Source organism: Canis lupus, chromosome 16 (assembly GCF_003254725.2).
Source record: "Canis lupus dingo isolate Sandy chromosome 16, ASM325472v2, whole genome shotgun sequence".
Lineage (NCBI taxonomy): Eukaryota > Metazoa > Chordata > Mammalia > Carnivora > Canidae > Canis > Canis lupus.
Genome location: NC_064258.1, coordinates 6,809,470 through 6,830,439, shown reverse-complemented (window position 1 = coordinate 6,830,439; position 20,970 = coordinate 6,809,470). Strand labels below are relative to the sequence as shown.

General features: G+C 40.8%; 2 gene segments (V, D, J or C); both read left to right on the top strand.

The window, feature by feature from the left end:
• The window catches only part of LOC112650920 (T cell receptor beta constant 1-like), a 198,284-nt gene that overhangs the window by 113,583 nt on the left and 63,731 nt on the right, over positions 1 to 20,970 (top strand).
• On the top strand, positions 14,449 to 16,344 carry LOC112650959 (T cell receptor beta variable 24-1-like). The segment is given in 2 exon segments: positions 14,449 to 14,755; positions 14,887 to 16,344. Coding segments are annotated over 2 exon segments (456 nt in total).

Here is a 20,970-nt window from a genome sequence, read left to right as displayed (position 1 = left end):
CTGGAATATACAAAGAACTGTTACAAATAAATAATAATTAGCCACGCTAAAAGAAATACGGGCAAAGGGCCATTTACAGAAAACACTATTAGCCTCTAAATGTGAAAAATATATTCACCCTCCTTAGCAATCGGGAAAATGCAAACTGAAACTACAGTGAGACACATTTTAACCTGACAAAATTAAAAGGATATGAACAATTTTTTAGGTCTCAGATGTGGAGCATTTGAAAACACAAACTTGTTGATGGGACAATTTATTTGGCTGAACTAATCCGGAAAGCATCTGGCCACATTATGTACAGTTGACATGAAACACCCTCCCGCTCAATCTCCACACTCCCAGGTATAGAGGAAATCTTGCACTTATATATGCAGAAAAATGTACAAGAAGGCATTAGTGCTTGTAGTGGCATAAGAACCTAGAGAAAACATTAATTCGAGAATGGATAATAAATTAGAGTGAATACATAGAATGCTACATGTTAGTGAAAATGAATTCTCTAAAATCATGTGCATCGACATGAATTAATATCACAGATGTAACACTGAATGGAAAAAGAGCACGTTTCACAGAAAATAAATATGAACAAAACGATCCCCTTTAGATAATTTGCAAAGATGTACAACATTAAATAATCTATAACGTATGGATCTTACGTAAGTACTACAAATATAATGAAAAGCAGGAGAATAAAAATATAAACCTCAGGGCGATGGATACCTGGATGTGGTAAAGAACAATGATATTTGAAAGAATAACACGGAGGCTTAAATCCCCAGTCATAACCCATCTCCTAAGCTGATTGCTTCTGGCAGAATGGTCATTCTGTTGTTTCCCTAGATGCATTGTGCATTTGTCACAGATACTGTTTTGAATAGCTCAACATTTTTTTTAACATAAAATAACTGCTCTGTGATTTCATAAGTGCGGTAAAACTATGGATTGATAAACCCCAGGCTCTATGATTCATGGCCTGAGAGGAAAGGGACAGGGGGAGAAGGCAAATTGACAAGTTAAAGAAGCCAAGAAATGAATAATGTGTAAGTGACTTCATAAAAAATAGCAAAAGAGTAGAGTCTGGGAAAAAGAAAATAAGAGCATGTTGAAACGCACCCTGGTGGCCTTCACCAGCTCTCCCCGCCCACCTCCACCCCCCCTGGCTCCCACATGCTATGAAATCTTCTTCTCTTACACCCACAGTGACTGTGAAGGCAATGGCAAGTGATCACATCACAAGGAGGTGGCTGATGGGGACAGGGGAGCCTTACAGGCAAGGCCCTTGCCACTTCTTTTCCCCCCAAGCCAACCGTGTGCTTCAGACTTCTCTGCCTTGTGGCCCTTTTTTTCTGGGGAGCAGGAAAGCTCCTGCTGTGAACGTGGTGGGTTCTAGTTTCAGAACTTGGTCCTCTGGCTGCAGTCTCAGGCTGCCTCCTAGGCTTTTCTGCAGTCTCTGTGTCTTCCTCCCACAGGCTGCATGGACACTGAGGTCACCCAGAGTCCCGGACACCTGGTCAAAGGGAAGGAACAGGGAGCAAAGTTGCATTGTGTCCCTGTAAAAGGACATAATTGTGTGTATTGGTATCACCAAAAGCTGGGAGAAGAGTTCAAGTTTCTGGCTTACTTACAGAATGAAGAGATTGTTGATAAGGGAGAAATGTTCAATCGCTGATTTTCAGCTACATGCCCCAAGAACTTGCCCTGCAGCCTAGAAATCAACTCCACGGAGCCAGGGGACTGGGCCCTGTATTTCTGTGCCAGCAGCCAATGCATAGTGCTGAATGCTAGCTTTTCTTAGAACACAAACGCGTCCTGAACCCCGCTCAGGAAATCCGTGGTAGACTAGGGACTTGGGAACCAACAGAAACGCACTGTGGAGGAGCACGAACCAGAAGGAAAAATGTGCAGACAGCACCTCTAGGTGAGCAGAAATGGATGTTTCAAACAGTGATGGGAACAGAAACCCAAGGAAGGGGAACAAAGGTATAAAGGGGGCTTAGGTGCCCCCCTTTGCAGGATATCTGGCAAAGGAAGGACCCAGGATTCCTTTTCTTTTCATGAATCTGGTGGAATTTTTTTAAAGATTTTATTTATTTATTCATGAGGGACAGAGAGAGAGAGAGAAAGAGAAAGAGAGAGAGAGAGGCAGAGACACAGGCAGAGGGAGAAGCAGGCTCCCTGCACCGGGACCCCAACGTGGGACTTGACCCCTGGTCTCCAGGATCACACCCTGGGCTGAAGGCAGATGCTCAACCTCAACTGCTGAGCCACCCAGGCGCCCCCAAGCTAGGGTTTTGTGACTGCTCCTCACAGCTGTCCCTGCCCTAGAAACATGGCAGGAAACTCAGCAAACCCCTCCCTCCAGAAAATACAGTCATGCAACCTTTAAAAACGACTTTATTGGGACATAACATACAAGCCATAAAGTGCATCCATTTCAAGTATTTATTTCCATGCATTCTGACAAATGTTTACACCCACGTGACCAGCATGACAGTCAAGATGGATGGGGAACCTTCCCTGCTCCCCATGTCTCCTACATATTTTGTGGAGTTTTTCCTATTTGCTTTAAGAAAGGTATTAAGAATGTGCTTCTTATTGTCATAAGAACCTTATTTATTGACATATCTTCTGCCAAGATCTCACATGGGCCCAATCAATTCAGTCTTCACATCTCTCAACTGATGTCTCAGGGTGAGTGCATCACTTGGAACTACCCTCACCCACAGACAGCCTTCTCCAGCAAGTGCCTGTGAGCTCACGATGTCCACCTCACCTCCTATGTGAACCAGCCAAGGTCAGTCCTGCTCTGCTCTCGGTGAAAACACACTAAACCGAACATACTGGTAAAAGCTGTGAAAATTCTGCAGAGGTCCCTGGGAGACCAGGTACTTTTTGCTGATGGGAATAAGCAAGGAGTGAAGTGTTTGACCTGCAGCACGTGACTTGGAGTGCGTGTTGGGGCAGGGAGCTTTTTCTTGCTCCTCCCCTGGGCCATTTCGTGGGGTCCTTGGTCCTGCAACACAGAATTACCTTTCTCCTCATCCTCCTGCCTAATTGATTTGGTGTTCTTAGCTTTCGGTATCCAGAGCAGCCATCTCTTCCTTTTGAGTGGATTGCTTAGACTGCTTACTTTTAATGTAATTAAAATAATTAAATAGCTCATTACACTTAAATAATATTATTTAATATAATATATAATATGCTATTATATATAATTAAATAACTAAATAATAGTTATAATTTAATAATTTTATTTCATATATAATATATAAAATATGATAATAGTTAATATAATTAAAATAAGTAATATAATTAAATAATATTTAGGCAAAAATGCCACATCTTTTCTTGTTCCCTATTTCTTTGCTTTACCCTATTTCCTCTTTCCCCTTCTAGGTAAACATTTTTGTTATTTTCTTGGTTTATACTTTTAGTGCCTGTTTTGAAAATATGTAGGGAGCACCTGGGTGGCTCAGCTGTTGAGTGTCTGCCTTTGGCTCAGGTTGTGATCTCAGGGTCCTGGGATAGAGTCCTGCATCCAGCTCCCTGCAGGGAGCCTGCTTCTCCCTCTGCCCGTGTCTCTGCCTCTCTCTCTGTGTGTGTGTGTGTGTGTCTCTCATGAATAAATAAATAAAATCTTTAAAAAAAAAAAAAGAAAATATGTAAGCATTCCAGATGAAGCATTACCTCATTGGAGGCATGGAATGGGAACAGACTGTGGAATATTTCCCAATATGGGAAAAGATGTTTAACAATATAAACTTTTTCATTGCTGACTCCTTAGAGCTACCTTTGAAACAAGACACTGCTTAACAAGGCATGCACCAAGTATCCCGAGCCCACTAGAATGATCTAAATTCCATCTACAAGAAGAGAATACATATTATCATTCATATCATTCACTAGGATCTCTGAATTCATAACCCTTGCTATTGTAAGAGGTTATTTAAAAGTATATACTGTGGAGATCTTTCTGCTCTTCCATTTTGGAGATCTTATTTCTGGTTGCAGAGTTCCTGAGCATTAAGCCTCAAGTTTTTCATGCAAGAAAGGATATCTCTATCACGCTGTGTCCCTGTCATTTTCTATTCCACTAATGCCTTTCAAGAACCACGTATACATGGGAGTGTCTGGTGGCTCCATTGGTTAAGCGAGGACTCATGATCTCAGCTCAGGTCTTGATCTCAGGGTCATGAGTTCAAGCCCCGTGTTGGGCTCCATGCTGGGTGCGGAGCCTATTAAAAAAGAAGAAGAAAAAGAAAGGAGAAGAAGAAGAAGAAGAAGAAGAAGAAGAAGAAGAAGAAGAAGAAGAAGAAGAAGAAGAAGAAGAAGAAGACATAAAAATGAAGAGGAAGAGAAGGAGGATCAAGGTAACCGATATTGAAGATATCTTATAGAAAGATAGATTATAGAAACTGTATCATGTTCCCAGGACTAGAATGCAATCATAGTTAAGTATCTGTTATAGTCGACCTTAGATCTGCAAATCAGTCTAAAGAAGGGGTTCACATTTTTTCTGTTTTTTGGGGGTTTTTTTGTTTTTTTTTTTTTTGTTTTTTAATGAGAAGACTTCTGACAAATCCAAGATTGCACATGTAGGCCAACTATTTCTGGGAATATGTGAACGTCATACCATTTCCTTCCATGTACTGCAGTATGAAGCATATCTCTTCTAAAGCAGCAAAACAGGTCCTAAACCACCCCATTCCAACCACAAGTTTCATCATAAAAAATTGTCTTTTATTACAGATGACCTCAGAACATAAAAATAAAGCAAACATTTATCTACCAAAATAACATTTGTTAAATAGCTAACCTATAATTATTTATTTTTAAAACTCTCAAGAAGAAACTATATTATGCAACAGATTTAAAATTCACTGTATAAATTTCAACTCAGTGCTGGAAAATGACATGTTAGTAAGCTAACACAATTCTGTGTCAGCAAATGTCTGATTTTCTTTGCATAGTATTACCTCCACAAATCCCATGGATTAGAATACCAGGTCTAGAAAATAATAATTCAGAAAACACACATATGGTACTTCTTCTGTATGAAGAACGGTTCTAAATTCCTTATTTATATAAAGTTAACAACTTTTGAAGTAGATATTCATTATACCCATTTTACCTATGAGAAAATAAAGTCAAAGGGAAGTTAAGAGAATTGTCCATGTTTATGCCGCTGCTACATGGCAGGACCAGGACTCAAGGCCAGGCTCTAATCCATGGCACTAGGAAAGGGTGGGCTTAGAACCCTTTGCTGTTGCCAAAATCACTCGAGAAGCCTATTCCCAATCTCTACTGTATCAACTACAATAAATTCAGAAGACGGAGAGAACTGACTCCATTTTATAACAACAAAACATTTGGACATGTTCCTGTATTTGGAGCAGTATTGGTGGGAACAGAGCAGTTGATGGATATGCAATAGATTCTGAAAATTGTAGGCATTTCTCTTCCTCTCTCTTATCATGCTGAGTGCACAGACACATGGCATACTGTGACTCTGACCAGGAGATGGAGAATCTGGTCTCCTCACCATGTGGGGACTTGTCCATTTGGAAGGGATACAAAGAGCAGAAGAGAAGACACAGGTGACTTGATCTCTCTGAGCCTGAGTATCCCCATCTGCAAAACGAGCTGCAACAGTCATGTTATAACAGTGGCAACTTCTACAGACTGAGGCGGGGGAGCCCTACATCCTACTCCCCTCCCTGGGCCTCTCTCAGAATCTGTGTCTAGACCTTCAGAAAAGCTCTGACCCCACCATGGGCAGCTGGGCCCTCTGCTATGTGGCCTTTTGTCTCCTGGGAACAGGTGAGTTCAACACATAGTCAGCAAATTACTGACTCAGGTGTGCAGACCCCCCCTGTGATAACTTCTTACAACAGCAGTGGGCTCCCCTCTGGACGTGATCTCCAGCCTTTGTATCCTTACCACCACCTCCAGGACCCACATATGCTGAAATCTGCCAGAGGCCAGCATTCCTGCTCACTAAGGCTGGACAGGAGTCCCTGGAGTGCAAACAGAACTTGAAATACCATGCCATGTACTGGTACCGGCAGGACCCAGGACAAGGTCTGCGGCTGATTTACCTCTCAACTTTTGAAAAAGATGTTCAGAGAGGACATATAACTGAAGGCTACAATGCTTCCCGAGAGGAGAAGGGGCTGTTTCCTCTCACTGTGAGGTTGGTGCACACCAACCAGACAGGTGCCTACCTCTGTTCTGGTAGCGCTCCACAGCGGAGCGTGGCCACCGGCCACCTGCACACAAACTCGCTCCAGCCCTGCAGCCTTCACTACAACTTCTGTTTTAATTTTTTTTAAGGCCCCTCTGCTAAATATCCTTCCCTGCACTCTCTGGATTCTTGATAAAGCACTCAGGAGGACAGACCCAGGGGATACACTTTACTTCTTGGACTTCCATTCTTTTAATCCTTTTACATTTATCTGTATCTTTTCTTGAGATGTTACTGTGTCCTGCCACCTTTCCAAATGCAAAAGATACAAAATTGAAGAGAAACAGAACCTTTCTCCAAGAAGCTAATGGTCTAGTAAGGGAGTAATTAGATTAGATAGAATAGAGGGATCATGAGATCTGGAGAAAAAAAACAAGAGATTTCAAAGACTCTGGCAATATTTTATTTCCTGAGTTGGATTATTTGTTCAAGTGCTCATTTTATCGGTGTGTTATCCAATTATATAATCAGTATCAGTGTCGTTTAACTTCATTGAAGAACTGAACGAAGAAAGAGAAACTTATGGAAAGATACAAACTGAGCTGTTAACATGACTTCCCTGGAATGGGGTGGGAGGAAGGAAGAAGAAAGTAAGCTAAAAATAGATAATGAAAAAGAACCACTTAAAATATGAGTTGATAGAAAAATCAGAGAAGAAAATGAGAGATTACCTCATGATAAATGAACTAGCTAAAATATATCAGAAATATCAAGAAGGTGAAATATTCTGCAAAGCAGTAACTAGTCTCAGAATCAAAAAAACAACCATGACAAAAGGGACCTGTTGTTATATGAAAAGATAATTAGATAATGAATCATCAAAAGCAATGCCCAGTCCCGAGTTAGAAATTGAGTTTGAATCCATATTAAAGGATCTTTCTCAAAAAGCTGTTAAACTTTGAATAAAAACTGGGTAGTAGATAAAATGAAAAATGCATTGATAGGAGCACCTGGTTGGCTCAGTCAGCTAAGCGTCTGCCTTCAGCTCAGGTCATGATCTCAGGGTCCTGGGATCGAGGCCCACATCGGGCTCCTGCTCAGTGGGGAGCCTGCTTTTCCCTCTCCCTCTGCTCATGCTCTCTCACTCACACATACACTCTCTCTCTCATAAATGAATAAAATCTTAAAAAAAGAAAAATACATTGATAGGGAAAGATGATGATTATGAAAATTATATTAAGTCAATACAGCTCAGCTCTTTCTAAACCTGGGGTTAAATCCAAAGGAAACAATAGCCTGTTCACAATCCAGCCATGAAGTTTTTCCTGGAACATTCAACCCTTACCATGTATATATGCATGTATGTATTTCAAATCATACAAATCTTACTTTATTATGCATACAATCCTGCCTTCCAGATTTTCCCACTTAGCTCAAGTCAGTGAAATGCTTCCTTTTTCTGTATGTGCATGTGGTCGGTCATTTCTAAGTGATGCACAATGCTCCATGCCCACTTCTCCAGGAATATACCAAATTTTCCTCCCATCTCATTACAACTTTGAGTATGCTTGCACATATCCCTTCCTGGACCTGTATAATCATTTTATAGGATTACATGCCCAGAATCATGACTCTTGAGACATGGAGTACCATTTGTATATGCTATTTTATGCATCTAGATACCACCAGAGGGCCCCTCAGAATTGCTGTATGAGTCTCAAATAATCACTTAAAAGGGCATAAAGCTTCCTATATCCCCTTACCCTCATATGATGTTATCCATTTTCCAGATGTTGCAAGTCTGGAAGTGGAAAGAGAATTCCAGTCTCTTCCACCCCGTTTCTCTTAGAAGACCATCAGTGTTTACCCTAACAATGCAGATGATAATTTAAGAAAAATAATAAAAGCAATAACTTAAAAGAAAGAGACAAAGAGGTTACTTTATACTCCTATACTATAGGCAGTATACTCCTATATCAATTGGCAATGATCTAGAAAGCTGGAAGATGATCTCTCCTTCCCTCTCTCATTTGCATTTTTTTTTCTGATCGCTAACGAGTTTGACTACCTCTTCATAAGATATTGACCTTCGATTTCTGTTCTCAAAATAGTCTACTGGTATTCTTAGGCCACTTCTCTAGTGAAAGTTCTGTATTTTCCTCAATGTTTATAGGAGCTCCTTGCTAGATATCAGTCCTTTTTAAATTTTAGAATAAAGTTGAAGTCCCTATACAGTGTATCCCCATCCCAAACATCAAAGAAACAGTAGATGTGAAGAGAAACAGTTGGTCTCTCTTCTGAGCAGGTGCCTGTTATGTCCATGACATGAATGACATCTCCATTCTCCCAATTCCAGTTCCCTAGGCATCCAGAGTGTTGTCTTCCTCATTATTACTCATATCCTTGTGTAGTGAAGAAATGTTTCCAACCACCACTGTACCCCAGACTACTTACCACCCATTAATAACCTTCTTTCATCCAGAAATACTGAGAAAATTCTTCACTCCATTCAACTATGCTTTTTGGTCCCTGGAGTAAACCAAATTAATTTTCCTTCTTCTTTTTTTCTAACTGGATTCTGCTGACTGATTATAGCAAGGAACAGTAAAAATTCACACGTTTTTCTTCAAGACTTATCATTTGTCCTCATATTATCTATTTTAGGGCCAAATGCCATCCCAGACAATCACCAATTTCATTGAGCTCTTTTTTTTTTTTTTTGAGTTTCTTTTTTTAAAAAAAAAAATTTATTTATTCATGAGAGACACAGAAAGGGAGAGACAGAGACAGAGACACAGGCAGGGGGAGGAGCAGGCTCCCTGTGGGGATCCCGATGTGGAACTCGATCCCAGGACCTGAGCCAAAAGAAGATGCCCAACCACTGAGCCACCCAGATGTCCCTTCATTGAGCTCTTGATATGACAGCTGATTCATATTAATTCCAACATTTTAATTCATAAAAGGATTGGGACAGACATAAAAGGATTGGGAAATTTTTCATTGCATTACATGGAATTTTAGTCTCTGGGGAAAGAGAAGAGTGAAAAAGAGAGCCATGAAAATTATATTCAAAGAATGTGTATAGTTATGGCAAATAGATTGTATTTTTGCAAAAAAATATGAGAATGTTATATGCTCGGTAGGGAGAGATATTTCACTGGACAAATTAAAACAAATTCCTGGGGAATAATTTAGGGAAGCAAATTTCAGTAATACCCAGAAAACCATAAGCATTTGCCATAAAGATGGAGAGACTAACTTAAGAAGAGAATCAAACCAATAATTTAACAGAGAATGAGAAATTATGAGTAGGAAAAATTTCATGTAAATTTATAAAGAAATAATCCTTGTGAAAAGGTGTTTAAGAACAGTTAAAAAACAAATTATGTTATCCAATTTGATCAAAAGCCCTGTCAGAAGGTTACTCTTATAAATTACTTCCAATTGTGTCAGCTTGACAATGAAGATCAGAACCTTAAAAGTGCAATAAACATCATCATAATTATATAATTATAAAAAGAATAACAGGAATTTGGCTTCAAGTCATAACGGATAGCTGTTATTATACTTGCCTACATCGATAAGGTTCTATAAATCTGGATGGAAGTTTTTAAGGCGACAGTTCCAACATTAGATAGCAGGCAATAGAGGGTTTCCATCACAGAGAAGAGGGAAGAGGAAAAGAGGGTTTGTCCCAGGTCTCTGCCTTGGAACGGCTTCTACACTGTAGCATAAGAGCATGGAACCCACCCAAACAGAGCAAGTGGTCTCAATGCGGTGGGGAGGCAGAGAGCAGAGTTCAGGGCCGTGGAAGTGGTTGATGTTTGTAGGACGAAGCCACTGTAGAGAAGGATGCTTTGCAGAAAAATTGCTCCCAATATTGCACGGGGGTCAAACACTGAACAGCAGATACATATAGAGCCTCCATGAAGCCTGACAGAGAGCAGGAATGGAGGTCCTTGCGGCCACAAAGTCTTGGGGGGACATATGAATCCTGACCAACCAGAGTGGGGACACCTTCCTAAGCCCCCTGGAAATACACTTGGCACCCCAAGTGGGGAGGGGTCACACCTCAAGAGGGAAGTCACCTCTGTCCTGGAGTAAGAACCACTCTACGGCTGCCTTAACAAAGTTCAACAAGCCTCCAAGGGATCTGGCTGATTTGCCAATAAGTAAACTGCCTTTTAGAGAAAAATAGCACAGTGCTCTATAAATAAAGGCAGAAAGAAAGAGAGAGAGAGAGAGGGAGGAGGGAAGGAAATCTAGACCCTCAACAATGTACATTTTCGTGCACTGAAAAAGTACCAGATGCAGAGAGAATGGGAAAATATCACCCAACATGTAGCAAAGAAGTGGGCAATGGAATCCTTGAAGTAACATAGATGCTGGAAATTTCAGACAAGGAACTTTTAAGATTTATTTATTTATTCATGAGAGACACAGACTGAGAAAGAGAGGCAGAGACACAAGCAGAGAGAGAAGCAGCTCCTCGAAGTGAGCCCGATGAGGGACTCGATCCCAGAATTCCGGGATCACAACCTGAGGCAGGTGCCCAACCACTGAGCCACCCAGGCATCCCAAAACAAGGAATTTTAAGTGATTATTAAAAATATTAGAGGAAAACGTGTTTATAATTTGATCAATTGACAGAAGTGATTAACTCACTGCAGTCAAGACAAAAGGGGGAAACGCACAAATTATCATATCAATGATGAAAAAGAGAATATCTCTATAAATACAATAGACATGAAAATAATACAATATCATAAATAAGTACAAGCCAATAAATTCTACAAGCAGATGAAATGATTTGAAAAATACAAACTTACCAAACTGGTTCAAGATGAAATTAGAAATGTGAAGAAATTGAATCACTTATCAAAAACATTCCCTCCAAAAAAACTCTAGACCCAGATTCCTTTCCTGGTGAACTCTGTCAAACATCTAAGGAGAAAAAAAAATAGTGCCAACTTTACAGAAACTTTTTTAGAAAATAAGAGGCACTCATTTTCTAAACTCAACTCATTATGTGAAGCTAGCAAAAACCTGACACCAAACTCTGACAAAGAATGACAAAACAATATTTTTATGACCATAGATGGAAAAACTACTTTTCAAAACATTAACAAATCAAATCCAGATATATCTGCATAGCTATGTGTGTGTGTGTGTATGTGTATATCCATGTGTAGTGGTAACGCATTACGACCAAGTAGGTTTCTCACAGGAGAATTATTAGCAGAATAATGAAGAATAATCATTTGACCATATAAATAGATGCTGAGAAAATTTTTGACAAAATCCACTACTTGTTCAAAATGAGTTTTCCTTTGATCAAACTGATAAAAGGAGAGGCTTCTCAACCTGCTTGAGGCTATCAACAAAGAATGCAACAAACATCATGTTTAATGGTTAATACTGAACACTTTCCTCCTAAGGTTGAGAATAAAGCATGATGTTTTCTGTCACCACTTTCCTTCAGCATTGGATTGGAGGTCTCAACCAGTGTGAGACAAGCCAAAAAAAGAAAAGAAAAAGAAAAAGAGAAAAATCCTAAATATTGTAAAGGAAGACATAAAATTATGACTATTTTCAGATGACATGGTTGTTTATATTAAAAACATTAAGGAATCAATGAACAACAACTAGAACTAATTAGTGAAGTTAGTAAGATGAGATGCATGGTCAATATAAAACAAACCAAGGGGTACTTGGGTCGCTCAGTCCGTGAATTGTCTGTCTGCCTTTGGCCCAGGTCATGATTCCAGGGTTCTGGGGTCAAGCCCTATGATGGGCTCTCAGCTCAGCAGGGAACATGCTTCTCTCTCTCCCTCTGTCCCTGCCCCCTGCTCATGCTCTCTCTCTTGCTCTTAAGCAAATAAATAAAGTATTTTTATTTTTTAAAACCCAGTGTTTTCATCCTAGTTGCAAACAATGGAAAAATAAACTTCAGGAGACAGTATCATATACAATACTATCGATAACAGGAATAGATTCAGCAGAAGATGTTCAGTGAAGAACTACAAAACATCACAAAGGGAAATTAAAGAAAATACTAAAAATGGAAAGATTAATAATCATGTTTGTGGTTTGGAAATTTCAATGCATCAAGATAGCAGTTTTCTCAACAAATACTGTTGGAACAACTGGATGATCATGTGAAAAGAAACGTACTTTACTAATACCTCATACCAGAAACAAAGGTCAATTTGAGATGGGTCATGGACCTAAGTATAAAAGCTATAATTAGAAATCTTCTAGAAGAAAACATAAAAACATCTTTGTGAGATTTTTCTTATGACCCAGAAAGCACTAACCAGCAATAAACATCTTTTGTGCCTGAGGATATGTGTCATACAGTTCAATAATTCACAAATGAGAAGAGAGCTTTCGATATCCCTAGGATCACACCCACGAACACACAATACATGGTAAAAAGCAGGATTTGGGGGGGTGGGGGGTGGAGACTGGGTAGTCTGTGCTCTGCCTGTGGTGGGGGATGGGTCAAAGAAGTGGCTTGTAAATAAGATTTGGGAAAAATAAAATAAGATAAAATCAGAGACAAACCATAAGAGACCCTTAACTCTAGGAAATAAACTGAGGTTTCTGGAGGAGAAATGGAGAGGGGATAAAGTAACTGGGTGATGGGCATTAAGGAGGGCATGTGATGGAATGTGCACTGAGTGCTATATGCAACTGATGAATCACTAAATTCTACCTCTGAAACTAATAATACACTATATGTTAATCAACTGAATTTAAATAAAAATTTGAGAACCATATGAGCCATCCTGGAGGAGGAATACTGGTTCATGCCATCAAGGTCTTTCTGGGTTGTCCAGAAATGGGAGCATCTTTTTCAATTCTATGCCCATCCAATTACATGTCTCTTCCGTTCCTTCCTCTGATAATGGTCGCTCACTCCTCCTCGGGTGTAGATTCTGCTCCTAGGACAAGGTATGCTTCTCCTGTCCTTGCCACGCATCTACAGACTTGTACTGTAGGACTCCACCAGACCTCAACAGACGGACCCTGATAATAGTTGATACCTCCCAAATCTCTCTTCCACTCCAGTCACTGCCTACACCAGGGGGCAGCAAAACAGCATGTTTTCTTTAAGAACTGCAAAGTAGGGCCATGTTTTTCCAATTAAGGGCAAACTCAGAGATGACAATCTTTCTTAAAATTATCCTGTTTGTATGAATCAAGCCCCTGGATAAGCAATTTACTGTAAAAAAAAATCCAAGTCTCTACTGGCAGGACTAATGAACAATTCTGTCCAGAAAGAGAAAAAAAGGAGAGAACACTGGAATGTCATATAGAAGGTGTACACTGGCTATAAAAATGTGCCAGAACAAAGCAATGAGTGTGCAAAATAAGAGGAGAGAGAGAAAATAGTGAGAAATGAACAAGAGAAGCCATGAGTTGGTAATTACTGAAGCCAGGTTATGTAGGGACATGGAAGCTCATTATATTATTATATATCTTCTTTATATATGCTGGAAATTTTCCCAATTGAAAGAGAAATTATTAAGAAGAAGACTTTCCCAATGAGATATATGGCCAGATTGATTAGTGTAGGAGGCAATAGTATATTCATGGATGAGGAAAAGTCAGGAAAAGCACAGACCTAAAGGGCAAAGAAGACTGACTTATGACACCAATGTTTCTCACTGTCTTTGCTGTTGTGCTGTATTTATACTTTGTTGCATTGAAATACTGAAGATTTTCCTCCTAAAGTCAGCAACAATCTGTGTTATGCTAAAATCACCTCTTTAATGAACTATTTTCAGTTCATTCAAAATAAAAGAGAAGATATTAAGTATTTCTTTGAAATACACACCCACATTAAGAGAATACCTTCCTACAATTAGCCCATATTTTCAGTAAAGGTATGTGCCCAGGAAACATTGACCAGAAAAGCAGCATCCATCAAAGAACAGTGGAAATTTGGAACAAAGGTAGCCGTGCTGGCCCCCAAGAAAAGACAAAACAAAACAAAACTTTCAAACTTTATGGTGAATATATTCAAATAGCATAGCTTACCTAGACCCGGATTAGACAAAAATGAATAAATGCAGAAAAAAAAAGAAATGTTACAGTCACAACATTCCACTGGGACTAGCTTCCCTTTCTTTGAGATGATTCTGAATTTACTCCATAGCTTATTCATCTGGGGTGGGGGTGTGCCCTGGAGCACCTGTAATAGGAGAGGCGTGGGAAGGGGAGGAGAGACTACCACCCAGTGGGTGGCAGAGAAGAACCAGGAAGAGAAGAGGAGCAAGTTAAAGAGTTTCTGCGCATTTGGTAGGACGCATAGTAAACCAAGGCACCACCTTCCTGAGTAATAAGTGAGTGAAGGTTAGGCTCCGGGGGGACAGAGGTGTGGGTGTATCTTTCTCAGAGGCCAAGTAAGCTGTGAGGGACATCGCTGACTGAATTTTTCCCATTTCCTATATCCATGCCCTGTTTCCCCAACACTCAGAGTTGGAAACGCCTCCATCCTGCCTCTCCCTACCATGGGCTTCTTGCTCCTCTGCTGTGTGGCCTTTTGTCTCTTGGGAACAGGTGAGTTTGGGAAGCGTGGGGAAACCCTGCCTTACATTTTCCAGCTCTTGGCTGAAGCTTCTCCCCTCAGCCTGTAGCTGGAGGACCCTTCCTGGGCTCTGTCTCCAGTTTCTGTCTTGTTTCCCCCACAGGTTCCATGGATGCTGGCATTACCCAGACCCCCCGGAATGGGATTATAAAGAAAGGAAAGAACATTTCACTGGAGTGTTCTCAGACTAAGAGTCATAACTATATGTACTGGTATCGACAAGATCCGGGAATGGGGCTACGGCTGATCTCCTACTCCTTTGGTGTCAATTATATTAATGAAGGAGAGGTCTCCAATGGGTACAGTGCTTCTCGAACGGACCTGGAGAAATTCTCCCTGTCTGTAGGGACTGCCATTCCCAACCAGACAGCTCTCTACTTCTGTGCCAGCAGCGATTCACACAGTGCTTATTGGTCACCTGCTCCCCATACAGAAAGCAGGCACATTTGCTCGGACCACACAGAAGGCTTCCTCCATGTGGGACATGGGGACCTAGAGGGGTCTGAGTAGTTCTACACCGTGTGAGCCTCAATCTGAGCTGTGGCCATGTTGGGTCAATGTCCCCAGGCCATACGGTGATGGAAACCACAGGCTGGACTGAACCTATCTCCCCTGCCGACTGACCCTCCTTCTCTATTCTAGTGGGGCTAGCTCAGTAGTGTCCTTCTAGGAGAATGAACCTGACATTTGCCAAGACCACCATGGTTTTCAGTAAGAGCATTTCTTATGAGCTCCAACAGGATGTGGCTTGTCATCGTTCTTTTGCCTCTTCTTTGCCCACTTTGCAACATGTTCCACTCCATTCTGTTCCTTCTGATGGTCCCTTTATCTTGCTGTCCCCTTCTCAGTCCTGGTTCCTCCAAGAGCTGGGCACTGTTCAACTCTGTATTTGGGTGCTTTTATACCAGGCACAAACTGACTACCTTGTTTTCTAAAACTTCACGCTAAGTAAATTTAATTACTATTTAAATCTGACTCAGAAAGTGAAGTGTGTCAAGTACTAGAGACTGTGATCTATAAAAGATATCTTTCATCTACTGCCCCACACTCGGATCTCTGCTGAGAATAATCTTAACCTGTGGGAGCAGAGAGACTATGTCATTATCTAGATGTACTGGATTCCAAAAAAAATTGCCTGCTCCCCAGCATGGAGCCAAAGCTCAGAGCTTGGAGATTCCTTTTCTCTCAAGGTATTGGAATAAGCCCCCTGCTCCCCTGCAGAGGGGACCCTCCTGGGAGCCAGTGAACTCCAGGCACAAAAATACTCAATCAAGGGCTGCTATAGCCTGATGTAAAACCTGCCTAAGAAATAAATTGAAGACTTTCTGATGTGCTTTGTCTTCATACCCCATGAGCCTCAATTATTTCAACAAAAGAATCCCCGACTCGGTGACAGTTCACCCAGAGAATGCAACTTATTTCATTTTCTACCTGTTCTGATCTGAAAAGAATGTCACGCTTTTTTTTTTCAATCTCCTGTATGAGTTCTATCTCATCTGCTTTCCCTTTAAAAAGTCAGTTTTCAAAATTAAAAAAAAAATTAAAAGTCAGTTTTCTAGAATTTTGTTCCCTGCTTTCTATATACACTTCACCAAAATCTCATCTATAATAATAATTCTCTCATATGCTATTAACTATTCCCTTTAATTATTTTCTAGCCATTTCCAGTAGATTTTCATAGGACTTTCCTTCTGCCTTCTTTTTTCGCTTAGTATAAATATTCTTCCTTAACCTTCCCATTTGTGATCATGACAATTTCTTTCATAAGCTCCAAACTAGTGGACTTACCAGTCTCCTGGATACCTCCAGCTGGATGCTCCACAGTTCAAACTCAAGTAATTTATTGCTGTATTTCTCATCCCCTAACACTGCAGGCACCCATTCTGGCTTCAAACACTATATTGCTTCTCAGTGACTGGAACCATCATTCTAGATTCCTCTTTCCATAAGCCCTCACATTAAGTCCATTTACAAATCTGTGATTTCTATAATCCATATTGTCATGGATTTGGTTTTCTAGAAAGCAGACTTTGCAGAAGAGGTTAATGTTCAGTGGGCCATTAGAAAGTGTTATCGCGGAAAGAAAGAAGGAGGATAGGCTGAGGATAAAGCTGGGCTGTCCTGCAACCTTGACAAAAGTCTTAGCTGAGCCACGAGGAGCCTTGAAGCCTTGATGGCCATTAGAAACTCCTGAAGTTGAGGCGAGGGGGCCAGGTCTTGTACCCACTTTCCCTGCAACAGTGTCAGTGTGCATGGGTCGCCCTAAGAAAGGGCATGCCTTTGAGTGGTGGGGAGGGCAGAGAGGTGTCTCTCTGGCCAAGGCAATCCACAAAGAGGGCTGTTAGCCAGCAGCACTCGTAGCAGAGAGAAACTGTCCTTCAGGGCTGAAGGGAGATAGGACACATCACAGGGCACACATAGCTAATACATGTGTTCATCTGATTCAGCTACTGCTTTCCTTCCTTGTTGCTTCTACTTCAGCGCAGACCCTCAGCATCCATTCTCTAGACAAAAATGCAATCCCTTCTCACTGGCCTACTAGCCCCTTACTTTATCGGCTTTACTCGGTCTTCAACATCATCACCAGCCGGAATGCATCTGGCGTTCTTCACATGGCATGCAAGGCCCTTCATGAACGAATCTCCATCTAAAAATGCAGCCAAGTTTCCATGTTCCCTTCAGCCCTTTAGACTCTAGCTCAGCTGAACGCTTTATATTTCCCTGAAGAGGCCAAGCCAAGTTTTACGACTATACCTCTAGTTGTCATATATAAAATACATAAAGGTGATCCTTAGGTGCAAGTGTTCTTTCTCATTCTAAATGGGCACTTACTTCTTCACTCCCCGGCTTACTCTTGCACAGACTTTAATTCTTAGCTAAGAGATTAGCTTATCTACAAAGGGTTTTTGTGGGGTGCCTGGGTGGCTCAGTCGGTTAAACATCTGCCTTTGGCTCAGGCTGTGAACCTGGAGTCCTGGAATCAGAGTCTGCTCCTCCGTATCCCCTTTCCCTTTCTCTCCTCACCTCTCATGCTCTCTCTTGCTCTTTCAAATAAATAGAGTCTAAAAATAAATAAATAAAATTAATAAAGGCTCTTCTGACTCCCACAGACAGAAGACTCAGTTCTTATTCATTCCAAAGACTATAGTTATTGTATTCTTTTCTGACTCTTCTTGAGACTATATGTTCTTTAGTTTAAGAGTGATGCCCTCCAATTTTATATCCCTGGAACTAAGTATAACATCTGACTTAGTAAAGGAAAGATGGAATAAAGGAAGGAGGGAGGAAAGGAAAAATATGTCTTTCGAGTACTTCCTCAGGATTTTCTTCCAAGTGACATGTTTTCTGAGTTCTGGTGCATGTTTAAGTCCTCCACAGCCCCCACCTACAAATCCTTTTAAAAGAAATAAAATATGTTTGGTGAAGCATAATTCTATAAGAAGACTAAGAACATTGGAAAATGAGAGACGATGTTTTACTGGATCAAAAGTGTGGAGACATATGTAACAATTATTTTTGATAATTTCTGTGTCCTTCATTGTTGACACTGAGAAATCCTCAGCAGCTGCTCCAAACACTTCCCTAGCTATATTAGAAAGGTAGGTCACGCATGAGTCATTCCTGCCCTGGCAACAAGGGCTGGAGAGCTACTCCTGCCTTCAAGGACCCCTTCATCCAAGTGGGACCTGAGCCTCTCATACCTCCTCCCAACCCAAGATCCACCCCTTGGGTTCTTCTCTCTTTCTTTAATCACTTCTACCATAAGAATCAGATTATACACCCAGTTACTGCTGAGGACTTTCATCAGCTCATCCATGATCCTTGAATATTCTCACACCTACAACAATTGGGGCCTCTCCCCTTCCTATTTCTTTAAAATTCAACAGAAAAACCCTTCCCAAATGTCTGTCTAGTCATCCTTTTCACAATTTTTTTTTCAGCAGGGGGCAGTAAAATTTCATTATTTTTTTTCTTCCTGGATGCTACCTATGAAGGTAAGACCAGCTTTCAAAGTAAGAGCAAGGAATGAATGTCATTCAATTTGCTTGATTTGCCTTGTCTTAAAGAAGTCTTTAACGAGAGGAGAATATTTCAGGGTAATGGTAAGTCAAAATTGTTACATTCTTTTGGAACATATAAGAGAGCAAGAGTGAGCAGCAGCCTCTAGTTGTCATATATAAAATACATAAAGGTGATCCTTAAATAGTGAAGCCAAAATAGTCAAATCCAAACCCCCAGGTCAGCAGTGGCTCAGCAAGAATTTGACCGAATGTCAACCGTAGATCCCACTGAACTAGGGCAAAGGGAGCTGATGGAGGGGGAAGGGATTTCAGGATTTATCTTTGTAACTCGTGACTAAAGCTAAAGACTTTTCTGTTGAGGAGAAGAGAGGAGAGAAGATGGTGCTTGGCTTGGAGGTTATTTACTGTAGCATCGCCCAAAATATTTTAGTCAACGTTACCAAAGCATGTATTGGAAAAAAATATAGGTCTGAATTTTCTATTATGTCATGATAGATGGTGCAGTTAAGAGAAAATGAACTTAATAAAAGGAGCCTCAATTCATAAAGTTGGTGAAATCCGAACCCTGAGTGGATGAGAAATTAGACTGAGAAAGTGGTGTAATTATACAATTAGAACAATAAATTTCTGAGAACTCAGCAAATGTCAGTTACTGCCCTAAGCCCTTCACATGTGTTACCTAAATGGGTTCCTTCTTTGTAAACCTCCCAATGTGGTCTCTCATGCCTATGTGATTGAGCCACCCTGTTCACTGGGACCTCCTTTCTGAGCTCTTCTTTCGCAGTTTTGCAGAGGAATTAATTCTGATTCTTCCTTCAGAACATCACATCCAACATCACTTCCATTCCTGACTTTCCCAAGTAGGTCAAACTTCCTATTACAGCCTTTCAAACCTCTGCAGCCATCACTTTCATAGCTTGTAAAACAGCTGCAATTTAATGTTTTGCAAAAATGTTAGAGACTTGAGTTAAGACAAATAAGCAAAGCATGTAGCCTACTTTGGATGAGAGAAGTAAACAAAAATATTAGTCTTTTGATGGGTAGAGGGATCTAGATGACACTGCTCTATACTAGGATGGCTGTGGGGCCCAGATAGTTTGTAGAGACTGTGTTGTCACACAATGACTTCATCAAGAGCCCAGCCCACTTCCCCAGAACTGGGAGACACCTTTCTGACTCAGCTGTGCCATGGCTTTCAGACTCCTCTACTATGTGTCCCTTTTCCTTCTGGAGACAGGTAAGTCATAGACATTGATTTCTCTAAAATTAGAAAGGAATATTTTCCCTTGTTCTGGTTTTGTACCTGGTTCCAGCATCAAGATCTCTGTTGCTAACTTTTGTCTCCTTTTCTCAGGCCTCATGGATGGTAGTGTCTCCCAGACCCCAAGACACTGTATTTCAGGGACAGGAAAGAAGATTACCCTGGAATGTTCTCAAACTATGGGCTATGACAACATGTACTGGTATCGACAAGACCCAGGAAAGGCACTACAGCTGCTCCATTATTCATATGGTGTTAATACCACAGAGAAAGCAGAGCTCTCCTCTGGATCAACTGTCTCCAGATTAAGGAAAGAGCTTTTCTCCCTAACCCTAGAGTCTACCAGCCTCTCACAGACATCCCTGTACCTCTGTGCCAGCAGTGAATACACAGTGCTACACAGGCACCTACAGCCTGCATAAAAAGGGTAGTCGCAAAGGTGAGGAAGCCCCACCCAATGTCATCTGAAACTACAAAAGCCACTGCAAATCTTCCCAGACTCCTCAGCCCTGAGAAGGCAGTGTGATCTGCTCAACCATCTGGGTGGAGAGTTGACCCTGGGTCAGTCTCTACCAAGCTGGGAAATGGCCCAGTCCACAATCAGAAACTGACTTCTCTCCTGCATCTTTGTTGAGTCTAACTAGGGGTTCATCAATTCTGTGGATTGTTTCAAGTAACCAACTTTTAGTTCCATGGATTTTCCCATTGTTTTTCTGTTTTCTATGTGGTTGACTCCAAATTTGATCTTTATGATTCCTTCTTTCTTCTTTTTTTGTTTACTTTCAGCTTCTCTTTACAGTTTCTTAAGGTAGAAATTTAGATTATAATGCAGGCCTTTGTTTTTTCTCTAAAGTAGTCATTTAAAGCTATAAATATCCCTGTAGTTCCTACTGCATTCCATGAT